Source organism: Cotesia glomerata, linkage group LG4 (assembly GCF_020080835.1).
Source record: "Cotesia glomerata isolate CgM1 linkage group LG4, MPM_Cglom_v2.3, whole genome shotgun sequence".
NCBI classification, from domain to species: Eukaryota; Metazoa; Arthropoda; class Insecta; order Hymenoptera; family Braconidae; genus Cotesia; species Cotesia glomerata.
In genome coordinates this window covers 3,213,235-3,226,526 of record NC_058161.1, presented here as the reverse complement: position 1 = coordinate 3,226,526, position 13,292 = coordinate 3,213,235, and the positions used below count along the sequence as shown (strand labels likewise).

Here is a 13,292-nt window from a genome sequence, read left to right as displayed (position 1 = left end):
ATTAATAATTTTTTTTTGACATTATTTATAAAAAAAAAATTCTTAAAATTATAAAATATCACTTAAATTAATTTTAATAATTTATTACTATTATAAGTGTCAATATAAATGATTGGACAATTTTAATAGCTGTCAAACGAATGAAAAATGAAAAAAACTTTAACTTAGAAAAAAAAAATTTTTTTAAATGTAATTTTTAAAATTTATTATTTTTATTGTTAATATCTGTATAATTTACATGACATTTAATTTAGCTGTCACTTGACAACTTTTTAATTTTCTTTAACAAAAAAATTATTTTAAAAAAATTGCATTTTTAATTTATTAAAATTTCTACAAGTCCATTTTTTTAATAGTTTTTTTTTGCCATAATTTATTTATTAAAGAAGATTAAAAAAATTGCAAAGTGACAATTTTCAAAATTTTTTTTATTAATAAAATTATTACAAAAAAATTAAAAGAAAAAATTGCACATGTAAAAAATTAGAAAAACTATAAGTGCAATTTTAAAAAAATATTTTTTTATTGCTAATTTAATTAATAAAAAAAAAATTTTAATTTTTCATAAAAGTAAAGTTAGCCGACGTTTTGAATTTTTTGATTTTTTTTTTAATAATTAAATTAGAACAAAAAAATATTTTTTAAAAATTGCACTTGCAGTTTTTAAAGTTTTTTACAAATGAAATTTTTTTTTCTATTTTTTTGTAATCATTTTTTTAATAAAAAAAATTCTAAAAATGTTTAGAAGTCGGCTAACTTTATTTTCACAAATTTTTCACCGTCGGCTAATTTTAGTTTCATTATAATTTACACTTATTTTAATATTTTAACAATACTTTTCTCGTGACTTGGCGCCATTATGACACATGACAGCGAGTACGCTGCTGTTAATTTCCTACATCTTCTATACAATACCCACAGAGCAATATGTAGCGAAGCAAAACATTAAAACAAACCCTAAAATTCGCAGTAATAAAAAAGAACGGCCAAGCCCCTTTGAAAGTGTTTTAAAACCTCCTCTATTTTATATTTTACAATCGTAATGTGTCATCTTTCACATGTTTACAAATAATATTTATTTGTATAAATAATAACCGCTAAGTGATAAAGTTTACTTTTAATTATTACCTACAATAATATATCCGAATCTTCCTGTAAACATGGTAAGTATTTTAAAGGAAATATATTGAGAATATAGGTTAGAAATTAAAGTGCTAGTTTATCTTATCACTATCACATTTCCTTTATATTAAATTACTAAAATTGTGATAGTGAAATAATATTAATTTTGTTATTTTTTATTTTAGTCTGGCACATTAAAACCGTATTTAACAGCTGTGAGGCGTACGCTTACAGCAGCGATGTGTATGGAGAATTTTCAGTCACAAATTGTTGAAAAACACAATAAACCTGAAATAGAAGTCGGTATGAGTAAAGAATTATTGTTGACTCCAGTTATTGTAAGTAGGAATGATAAGGAAAAAGTTTTAATTGAATCGAGTATTAATAGTATGAGGATAAGTATAGCTGTTAAACAAGTTGATGAAATGGAGAGAATTTTGTGTCATAAGTTCACAAGATTCATGATGATGAGAGCTGAGAATTTTATGATTCTCAGGAGAGTACCTGTCAAAGTAAGTTTTCATTTTTTATTAATGATTATTTATTATTTTTTTCTTTATTAATTATTATTTAGAGTTGGTTTTAACTGCTGGAGTTTTTTATTATTGTTAATGTAGATTTTATTTATTTTTTTTTCTTCTAGGGATATGATATAAGTTTTCTTATTACAAATATTCATGTTGAACAAATGTATAAGCACAAAATAATAGATTTTGTTATACATTTTATGGAAGAAATCGACAGAGAAATAAGTGAAATGAAATTATCTATGAACGCAAGAGCTCGTATTTGTGCTGAAGAGTTTTTAAAAAGGGTAAAAATTTTTATATTTTTAATTTTATATTTAAATTATTAAAATATAATTTTAGGTGACAAAAAGTCTTTTACTATTTTTTTTAATATTTTATTTTGCTAGAATATTTTAGTTAAAATTTTTAGTATATTAATTTAAAATATGTAATTTCTCTATTAAAACAAATTGTTACAAATTTTTTTGACTAAAAATCAGTCAATTTAATTTAAATTGATCTTTTCAAAAAAATGAAATTTATTAACAGTGCAATGATTGATTATTAAAATTTGAGATTTTTAATTTTTTTTAATCAAAATTAATATTTATTTTTTATTAATAATATTATTTAGTAGTTTTAATCAAATTAATTCATGAAAAAAATTAGTGAATTATCTATATTATCAAAAAAATAAGAAAAATTTTGTCTCCAGGATAGTCATATGATAAAATCGGTTTTTTTTAGTGAAATTTAGTGTCATTGCAAAGGTCTTGACTTGAATTTGTGCCTTTTCACCGATAGTCAATTTATTATAATAATAAGTATTTAGGCTGCATTCGAAAATGCTCTATCTCTAGATACATAATTGAGAAATGACCTTGAATCTAGTAAACTATCAACATTTTTAAAGATATAAACTCATCCCGACATTACACTCATCGAGACCTTTCATGTAAGTACCCACGTCAATTTTTTATATATTTATATATATTATATATATGTATATATGAAAAATATATCAAAATGCATGTGGGTACTCAAATGAAAGCTCTTGATGAGTGTAACATCGAAATGAGTTTATATCTTAAAAAATGTCAATAATTAATGAATGACCTTGTATCTTGTCAACTATTGATATTTTTAAAGATATAAGCTCATCCCGACATTACACTCATCGAGACCTTTCATTTGAGTACCCACATCAATTTTTCATATATATATATATATATATATATATATATATATATATATATATATATATATATATATATATATATATATATATATATTATATATATATATATATATAAAAATTCATTTGGGTACTCAAATGAATGCTCTTGAGTGTAACATCGAAATGAGTTTGTATTTTAAAAAATGTCAATATTTAATAAATGACCTTGTATCTTGTGAACTATTGACATTTTTAAAGATATAAGCTCATCCTGACATTACACTCATCGAGACCTTTCATTTGAGTACCCACATCAATTTTTCATATATTTATTTATATTATATATATGTATATATGAAAAATATATCAAAATGCATGTAGGTACTCAAATGAAAGCTCTTGATGAGTGTAACATCGAAATGAGTTTATATCTTAAAAAATGTCAATAATTAATGAATGACCTTGTATCTTGTGAACTATTAACATTTTTAAAGATATAAGCTCACCCCGAAATTACGCTTATCGAGACCTTTCATTTGAGTACCCACATGCACTTTTCATATATTTTATAAATATCATATATATGAAATATGTAAAATATATGAAAAATGCATGTGGGTACTCAAATAAAAGCTCTTAATGAGTATAACATCGGGATGAGCTTATGTCTCTGAAAACGTCAATAGTTAAAAAAGTGCAGTGCAATTTAACAAAAGTCATTATTTATTTATGATTCACGTCACGGCAAAAAATTTAATTTTTTTATAATTTATTCTAAGAAATGAGAAATTATGTATTTTAAAAATTTCTGAAAGATAATAATTCATTTTTTTTATGATTGTTAATTTAATAATTTATTATGAATAATTATTTAATCTATCAATTAATTTTGTTTATTACAGTTTTAATAAGCAAAGAAAAAAAAACGATTTAAAATCGTTAGCGATAGCTCTGCAGTGGAGAGAAAAAGAAATCAACGACAGAGGATCTTTCGAATAATTTATTTTTTTTATTATTTTTAATTCTGTACTACGACCAATAAGCAAATAAATAAAAGGATAATCAGGGCAATTTGTAGATTAGTTACTAAAAAACTAAACATTAATCATTTTTCATAAATACTCCAGAGAGTCTATCGCTCACATTGTGCAATTTAAATACACGTACAGACTAAATGAAACTTAAAAAAGTAAAATCATGCATTTCCATTCCGATAAAACACTTTGTTGATAAAAATCGTTTTTTATTTTATTATATTTTTAATAAGTACTTCAACACCTCTCATCTTTAAATATAAATATATAAATAATAATTGAATAAGTTTATTGATAAAAATAAAAGTTAATTTGTAACAACTGCCGAACGGATTAAAACAAAACAGCATTTAGATAATGAATGATTGTAAAATACTTGTTATAAAAATAAAATGAAAATAAAACATAGAATTATAAGGTGCTCTTTGGTCTTTATCGATAGGGTGTAATTGCTAATTAAAATAGTGATTACTTCTTCGAACTTCCAGCATTGTAATTTATATTTAATAAATCTCTATTGAGTAAATAAAAATCATTCACTTTTTTTTTCTAATTATTAGCACCTAAATCTTTATTATAATATAGAAAATTTGTAACAAAAGAAAAATTATTGATAAATTTTGACGTTAATTATTTAATGACATTTTTTTATAAAATATTAAGGAAAATAGTCATCTATATTATTAAGAGAATTACCTTATATCTCATGAAATATTGACATTTTTAAAGATATAAATTCACTCCGACATTACACTCATCAAGACCTTTCATTTGAGTACCCACATCAATTTTTCATATAAGTTATATATTTATATATATGTGTATATGAGAAATATATAAAAATGCATGTGGGTACTCAAGTGAAAGCTCTTGATGAGTGTAACATTGGGATGAGCTTATATCTTTAAAAACGTCAACATTTAAGAAAGTACAGGGCATTTTTAACAAATATCTTGTGAACTATTGCGTTTTAAAAGTAATCAGCTCATCTCGATGTTACACTCATCAAGACCTTTAATTTGAGTACCCACATCAATTTTTCATATATTTATATATATATATATATATATATATATATATATATATATATATATATATATATATATATATATATATATATATATATATATATGAAAAATATATAAAAATGCATGTGGGTACTCAAATGAAAGCTCTTGATGAGTGTAACATCGAGATGAGCTTATATCTTTAAAAACGTCAATAGTTAGAAAAGCACAGGGCATTTTAACAAATATCTTGTAAACTATTGACATTTTTAAAGATATAAGCTCATTTCGATGTTACACTCATCGATACCTTTCATTTGAGTACCCACATGCACTTTTCATATATTTTATAAATATCATATATATATGAAATATATAAAATATATGAAAAATGCATGTGGGTACTCAAATGAAAGCTCTTGATGCGTGTAACATCAGGATGAGCTTATATCTTTAAAAACGTCAATATTTAAGAAAGTACAGTGCAATTTAACAAGTCATTATTTAATAAAGCAAAATTTTATTTATTCATAGTTCACAAGTCACGGCAATCACATAATGACCGCAAGGTTGCTAGTTTTTATTAAAAATAAAAACAAAATTAAACATGTCAAAGTGTAATAGAATAATACAGACTTAATAAAAATGTACTTGGTATATTTCATTTATTTGATATGAATAATCATGTTAATTTTTAAATAATTCTGAAATTTTTTTTTTTTTTAAATACTGAAGATATGAGAAATTATCAAAATATGTCAAAATAGGACTTTTGTTATCCTATCCTAATAAAATAGGTACTAATTTTCTAAAATGTTTAATTAAATTTTTTTTTTTTAATAAAACTAATTAATTTTTGTTCATATTTCTAAGAAAATTTATTTAAATAATAATTAACATGGAAAATCAATTTAACAATAATTAATTTTTATTATAATTATTTATTGAATTCTAATACATAAACAGTCAAAAGAAAATTTCCAATAAAAATTTTTAAATAATATTCTAACAATTCTTAAGTAGTCTGAAAATTTTGTGGGTAAAAATAAAAAACCTAAGAAGAAATCTCATTTTGAAAAAATTGCTACTGATGATGATGAAAAATGCTGATGAAGATATGGCTGCTGTTAATAAAGAAACTCTTACTCACATCAGGTATATCAATTGAAAATTTGAATAAATATACATAAATAATTCTATATTAGAGCTCGGATAAGATTAAAAAAATCATCATTATTTAAAAACTTGAATATATGTTCAATTATTTCGATTGATATTTGAGGAAAAACTCTATAAATATCACGTTTCTTAGCTTCTTCAATCATTTTCATCGGAGCTGAAGCTGCAACCAAGTTTCGTAGAATAATACTACCATAAATAGGAAATACCTCCAAAATATCAATAGATTGAATAATTTTATTTATTGCTGGGTTTCGTTTATAAATAGCCAACTCATGTGAACTTTTCATGAGTAGGCTATAGAATGTGAGATTACAAGCAATGTATTTCTTCTTCAAATCATTTATCTCTTCACACGCTTTCTTTTCGGTAGAGACTATAAAATTATCTAAATGACGTCCAGACCAGTTGAAGTTAGTTGTAGTACTACGACTGTAGAATTTATCCAAATACAGATCGGCCATTTGCAAAAAAATAGCTCGCTGATGAATTAATTTCACTATTTCAAGTTTTTCAATTGTATCAAGTACTGTAAGAGTTAATAAGTTTTCTATAGGCAGCATATTCCTAAAACTCCGCAAATTAATATCAGCGCCATATTTCAACAGAGTTTTAACACCACGGAGGTTACCATTTTCGCAGGCACAGTGAAGCAGAGCTTCACCTTTCCGATTTTTTGCATTAACATTAGCACCGGCTTTTAAAAGTAATACTGCGGATTTAGAGACTGTTTTACCGAAATAATTTCTATTTATAGAACCAAATATCGGCGTAACGTCATCCCTGTTTAAAATTTCCTATAGGATCCCATCAAAAGCGACAAAAGCCACTTAGAAAACCCATAAATTTTGTTGGTTTCCAAGTGGCTTTTGTCGCTTTTGATGGGATCTTATTGGAGCTTTTCAACAGGGATACTTGTTAACAGCATCAACGTTAGCACCATGTTTGATTAAAAATTCGACGACTTTTAACATTTCACGGCTTGAATTATCAACTGCCCGATGAAGTAATAGTATATTACACATCTAGGGCAGTAAAATAAGAAATGTCTCAGATCACATGTAATTGTTGTCCGAGGCGAAGCCGAGGTCAATAAACATGTGATCTGAGGCTTTATTATTTACTGCCCGTGGTGTGTATACTATTTTTCTCCCCTCCGGGCGGAAAGCGTCAATTTTCCGCCCACTGCGCTAAATGAAAATGCCGCTTTCCGCCTCCGTCGAGGAGAAAAATAGTATTCTCACCACGGGCAGGAAATAAGAAAGCCTCAGATCACATGTTTGTCGACCTCGGCTTCGCCTCGGTCAACAATTACATATAATCTGAGACATTTCTTATTTTCCTGCCCTAGGTAAGAAATATACTATTTCTCCTCGACGGAGGCGGAAAGCGGCATTTTCGTTTAGCGCAGCGGGAGGAAAATTGACGCTTTCCGCCCGGAGGTGAGAAAAGACTCTTTTGTCTCCTGTGAAAATTTATCTAATGCATTAACATTTGCTCCATATTTTACGAGGTAATGTGAAATGTAAAATACTGCGGCCACTTTTATCTAAAATTTTGATATCAGCCCCATGTTTCAACAAAAAAAGAACCATTGATTCCTTATCATTTTTTACTGCGTATTGCAAAGGGGTTAATCCATTATGCATTACTGTGTTAATGTCAACACCATGGCTTAAGAAGACATTAATAATTTTTTCATTAGACAATAATAAAGCGAGGCTAAGTGGCGTTTCTTTATCTTGGTAAGCGGAGCTAATGGGAGAAGTATTTTTCCGATCCAAATACGACATAGCTTGCTTAGCACTCAATTGCGCTACATAACGTGCCGCGAACCCAAGATGATAATTAGAATTTGATACGGCGTTGATATTAGCTTGATGTTCTACAAGGCATTTAACGACAGCCAAGCAACCGCTGAACGTTGCACGATGCAGTGGAGTCAATCCATCTTTAAGAAAGTCTACTTCCAGACCTTTATCCAGCAAATTCTGGACAATAATCACGCTAGATGTAGCCGCGCTGTGCAGCAGTGGATAATTGGCCCATTTTGAAGAAATCACTTCATTTTTCTGGCATAAAATTAACTCGACGATGGAACAGAGCTGAGAATTAGCAGCAAGATCAAGTGGAGTCATACCTTCAGAGTTTAAAGCATTGATATCCGCACCACGATCAAGTAAAGTCTTGACGATCCCCTTGTACTTGTTTAAAACTGCTAAGTGCAACGGAGTATCTGTCTGAAATTCGTTCTTATCATTTACTTTGACGTCGTTGAATGTTAATAGAATGTTAATATATACTCAGCTAAATTTTCATGATGATTCTTGAGAGCTTCGCAGAGGAGAACATAACCTTGCGACCACAATTCAAAGTATTGTAGGCCATGCTTTTCTATAACTGCTCTAGCTTCATCAATTTTTCCACTACGTATGTCCCAAATTACGTGGTATCCTAAATTTGAGCACTCACTTGGTTTTTTTGATGCCATTTTTATTAATAATTTTTTTTAATTTTCACTTGTGACAATTTCAGTATTATTAACTTTTTTAATACACAAATGAGCGAGCACAAAATTTTTATTTGATCTAATAGCAGCACAGCACCAAAAAATTGAATGATTAAAAACTTCCACAATAATCATTTGTATTTTCTTCTTTTGAAGTTATATATTTTATTTTACTCAAAAATTTATTTTATCTACAATTATAAGAATAAAATTATTATTCAAAATAATTTTCGATCCACTCTTTCCACTCTTAACCCTAGACTGGTCACCCGTATAGCGTGACGCCGCATAACAACTACTCAACCTATAGAGACTCGCTATAGTGCGAGCGAGAAACTAAAAAAATGGTGACCAGTCTAGGGTTATAATTTAGATGAAAAATATGAAAATATATCATGTAAGCAAACTATATATTCGTAATGTGATTGGTTAAATATATCATAAGCATGAAAATATATATAATTCCAAACTAACATTCAGACGCGTGCTTGCGCGCGCAACGTATACTATAGTACGGTTTATTAAAAATTACCATACGCAGCGCCTCTATCGTGCAAAGTAAATTGCAAAAAAATGGACCCGCAAATTCCTGAAAATTATATAAAACCAGAAATTTGAATAGCGCGCTATGCGCGCGCCTTAGTTTTTACCAATAAGGAATCAGGTCCCATTTTTTTGCGAGTTTCAACTATTGACTAACTTCACACTCATGTATTTTTATTGTAGAGATGAGTCAAGAGAAGAAAGTGGGGAGGTCTATTTTCTTATTGGATATTTCGACAGAAAAAATTTGAATAATTCAAAAATACGCGGCCTGATTTATATCAAAATGACCAGGTGAGAATAAATAATTTTGTCACTAGATAATTACAAAGTCTCAAAACATATATAAACAATAATTAATCAACGCCTGACAAGTCATAATACCTATTTATTAAAAAACGTCATAAAAAATCCGTTCGCGTTTCAGGTGAGTTTGACCTAAAAATTAATTTGATGAAATTGTCAGATACTTGATAATTTTTTTATTTTTCTTTAATACTAAACTAGGTATATAAAATTATTTATAAAAAATTACATTGGTAATTTTTTTTAAGAGATAGAATTTTTTAAATAAATTTTTTTTGCTGTAGATTATTAGTTAAGAAATTTGTAAAATTCAATAGATGTCTCTCAATTTCAGTATATTTAACTATGACAGTGGACAGACATTAGAAATTTGTTCTATAATTTTATAACAATAAAAAAAATTTAATAAAAAAATTCCACATCTAAAAATTATAAAAAATAATTATTATTATCGTAATTGATTTTTTATAAAAATAAAAAAATTGATAATTTATATTTCAATTTATATTTGTGAATAAAATTTAAAAGTAGTCTTACAATAATTTGAAAAAAAAAATTTTTTTCTCATCAAAATTAAATTTAAAAAATAATAAAAATTATTTTGAGTAAAAATTAGAAAATTAAATTTCAAGATTTTTCTCTTTTATTTTATAAATTTTAATGAAAATTAAGTTAGCCGACATCTAAAAATTTTTAGAATTTTTTTTTATTGAAAAAATTATTACAAAAAAATAAAAACAAATTTTCATTTGTAAAAAACTTGAGTGCAATTTTTGAAAAATATTTTTTAGTTCTAAATTAATAAGAGAAAAAAAATCAAAAAATTAAAAACGTAGACTATCTTCAGTATTATAACTTTTAACAGATTAATGGCACCAAGTTTTGTTGAAAAGTAAAATTTCAAAAATTAAAAATTAATGAACAGTTTTATAATTAAAAAAAAAAAAATTTTTTTTTTTTCAATTGATAATTTTTTAATGACAGCTTAAAAATGATACTAAATTTCTCCGTAAATGACGTGAAGTTCCCAAGAATATTCGATACTAAGTGGTTCTGAGAGCATCAACCGTTGCAGCGAAACTTTGGTATGCGAAACCCGTCGCGAACGTCGCTTGCAGATTGCAAAGACCCCGATGGTCATTTCATTGTCTTAGCATAACACACCAGAAACTACTGACAAGCATACACTACGCACATTACCCACACATTAGACTTCGATGATTTCTATTTGTATAGATGAGAATGAGTATAAGTAAGAAAACATTCCACCTACAACTGCAACGCTCTGAGTGACAAGCGTGCTCCTTAAATCGCGTCACGACATCGGTAGTCTTTACTTACATGTACGTATTCCCTCAAACCGCGGAATCCATCACGTCCGCTATTTTTATTTTTGAAATATATATTTTTTATTTTTATTTTCTTAAACTCTGGACAATACTATGCTAGTACGGGGATAAAGTCGTCGCGCTTACAGGTAAGACTCGACAACAACAAAAACATGACCACTAACTTTTCAGTAGTGCGTTGTTTTTTAAACGCGAGTACATTATTCGTAATTTCGCCGGCTGTACGTAAAATAAGTATTAGAAAAAAAAGAGTCCTCATATTAATAGAAAAATTTATTGAGAAATAATTAATTTATTTATTAAATAGTTTTTAACTACTGACAAATGTTTATTAAGAGTTACAAAATATTTATTAATAGTTAATAAATTTTTTTGAGTAAAAAAATCTATATTATTAAGAAAATAAGAAAAATTTTGTATCCAGGATAGTCATGACACTCATGACAAAATCGGCTTTTTAAAGTGAAATTTAGTGTCTATCGATAGAGATCTCTAGATACATAATTAAGAAATTGCCGTGTGTCTTGTAAACTATTGACATTTTTAAAGATATAAACTCACTCTGACATTACACCCATCGAGATCTTTCATTTGAGTACCCACATCAATTTTTCATATATTTCATATATTTATATCTATTATATATATAAATATATGAAAAACATATCAAAATTGCAAGTGAGTACTCAAATGAAAACTCTTGATGAGTGTAACATCGATATGAGTTTATATCTTAAAAAATATCAATAATTGAGAAATGACATTGTATCTTGTCAACTATTGACATTATTAAAGATATAAGCTCATCCCGATGTTACACTCATCAAGAGCTTTCATTTAAATACCCACATCGATTTTTCATATATTTCATATATTTATATATGTATATATGAAAAATATATCAAAAATGCATGTGGGTACTCAAGTAAAAGCTCTTGATGAGTGTAACATCAGGATGAGTTTATATCTTAAAAAATGTCAATAATTGAGAAATGACATTGTACCTTGTCAATTAATGATATTTTTAAAGACATAAGCTCACTCGGATATTACACTCATCGAAACCTTTCATTTGAGTACCCATATCGATTTTTCATATATTTTATATATTATATATATTTCACAATTATCATATATATAAAATATATAAAAAATGCCATGTGGGTACTTAAATCAAAAGTCTCGATGAGTGTAACATCGAAATAAGTTTATATCTTGAAAAATGTCAAAAATTAAGAAATGACCTTGCATCTTGTGAACTATTGGCATTTTTTAAGATATAAGCTCATCTTGATGTTACACTTATCGAGACCTTTCATTTGAGTACCTAGATCAATTTTTCATATATTTATATATATTATATATATATATATATATATATATATATATATATATATATATATATATATATATATATATATATATATGTATATATGAAAAATATATCAAAATGCATGTGGGTACTTAAATGAAAGCTCTCAATGAGTGTAACAGCGGAATGAGCTTATATCTTCAAAAACTTCAATATTTCATAAAATACAGTGCAATTTAACAAAATTCATTATTTATATAAAGCAAAATTGTATTGATTTATAGTTTACAAGTCACGGTAGTCTCATAGTGTCTGCAAGATTGTTAGTATTTATTAATTAATGAATTTTTTTGCCATAATTTTTTGTAATAAAGATAGATTACGCTCATAATCTTTCCTGCAAAAAAATTTTTCTAACTTATTAAAACTATTCTTTTATTATTAATTTTAAATTATCCATATTTTTGTATGTAAAATTATTAATATACTTAATTTAATTAAATTTTTTATCAAAATTATTTATAGCGTTAGAAAAAGTGTCTAAAAAAAATTTTTATGCTCACTTTTTATTCAATGATCTAAACAAATATTTTATGACAGTTAAAAAATATTTTTTACCAATTAACAAATATCTAGTAACTGCTAATAAATTGTCGAATGTTAAAAAATTATTTATTAAAAGTTACCAAAGCTTATTAATTAAATATTAACTAATCCCATCAGTGAATCTAATGAAACCGGTATTGTAATAGTGTGTTTCCGACTTAAAACCTCAAACATAAACGTTGAAATTAAACGAGTAGAGAAGAGGGCTTGCAAATTGTTGATATGAGTCTACAACTCTCAGTGATATCTCTCTAGCAATAATTTTATTTTATTACTTTCAGTTGTACGTTATAGCTTCTCGTGCCCGTTCCCGCTTTAGTTCGTATTCACGTGAATCTGTGATAGTAGACCGACTCACTGTGCGGTATCGGTACATATCTCCGCAAATGTATCCCATACCATCGACTTGAAAAAGTGCTCTTATTCGTACTTACTACACAACTCTGGTAATTTCTTCGGCCATATTCCGCATGAAAAATATACGCCTTCACATATATACCCTGCTAGTATAGACAGTCCAATAAGACAGAGTATAAATAGTGGCTAGGGTAATAGCGAATGCGAACGCGGATGACGAAGGGTTGGGTGGAATGAAGTACCTTTCAAATTTCTTAAATCATTAAAATTATTCTATTTTCT

General features: G+C 26.7%; 2 protein-coding genes across 2 annotated transcripts; one reads left to right on the top strand and one right to left on the bottom strand.

Annotated features, from left to right (window-relative positions):
• Positions 1-962: 962 nt before the first annotated feature.
• On the top strand, positions 963-4,375 carry LOC123264397 (actin-related protein 2/3 complex subunit 4). Its single transcript, XM_044727688.1, has 4 exons — positions 963-1,163; positions 1,308-1,634; positions 1,766-1,936; positions 3,711-4,375. Exons 1-4 carry the CDS (start codon positions 1,161-1,163, stop codon positions 3,714-3,716), a joined length of 507 nt encoding a protein of 168 aa, XP_044583623.1. The 5' UTR covers positions 963-1,160; the 3' UTR covers positions 3,717-4,375.
• A 1,670-nt stretch (positions 4,376-6,045) lies between these two features.
• On the bottom strand, positions 6,046-8,519 carry LOC123262960 (putative ankyrin repeat protein RF_0381). Its single transcript, XM_044725472.1, has 3 exons — positions 8,384-8,519; positions 7,539-8,264; positions 6,046-6,755 (listed from the first exon to the last, which is right to left on the bottom strand). The coding sequence occupies exons 1-3, from the start codon at positions 8,517-8,519 to the stop codon at positions 6,046-6,048; spliced, it is 1,572 nt and encodes a 523-aa protein (XP_044581407.1).
• Positions 8,520-13,292: the final 4,773 nt, after the last annotated feature.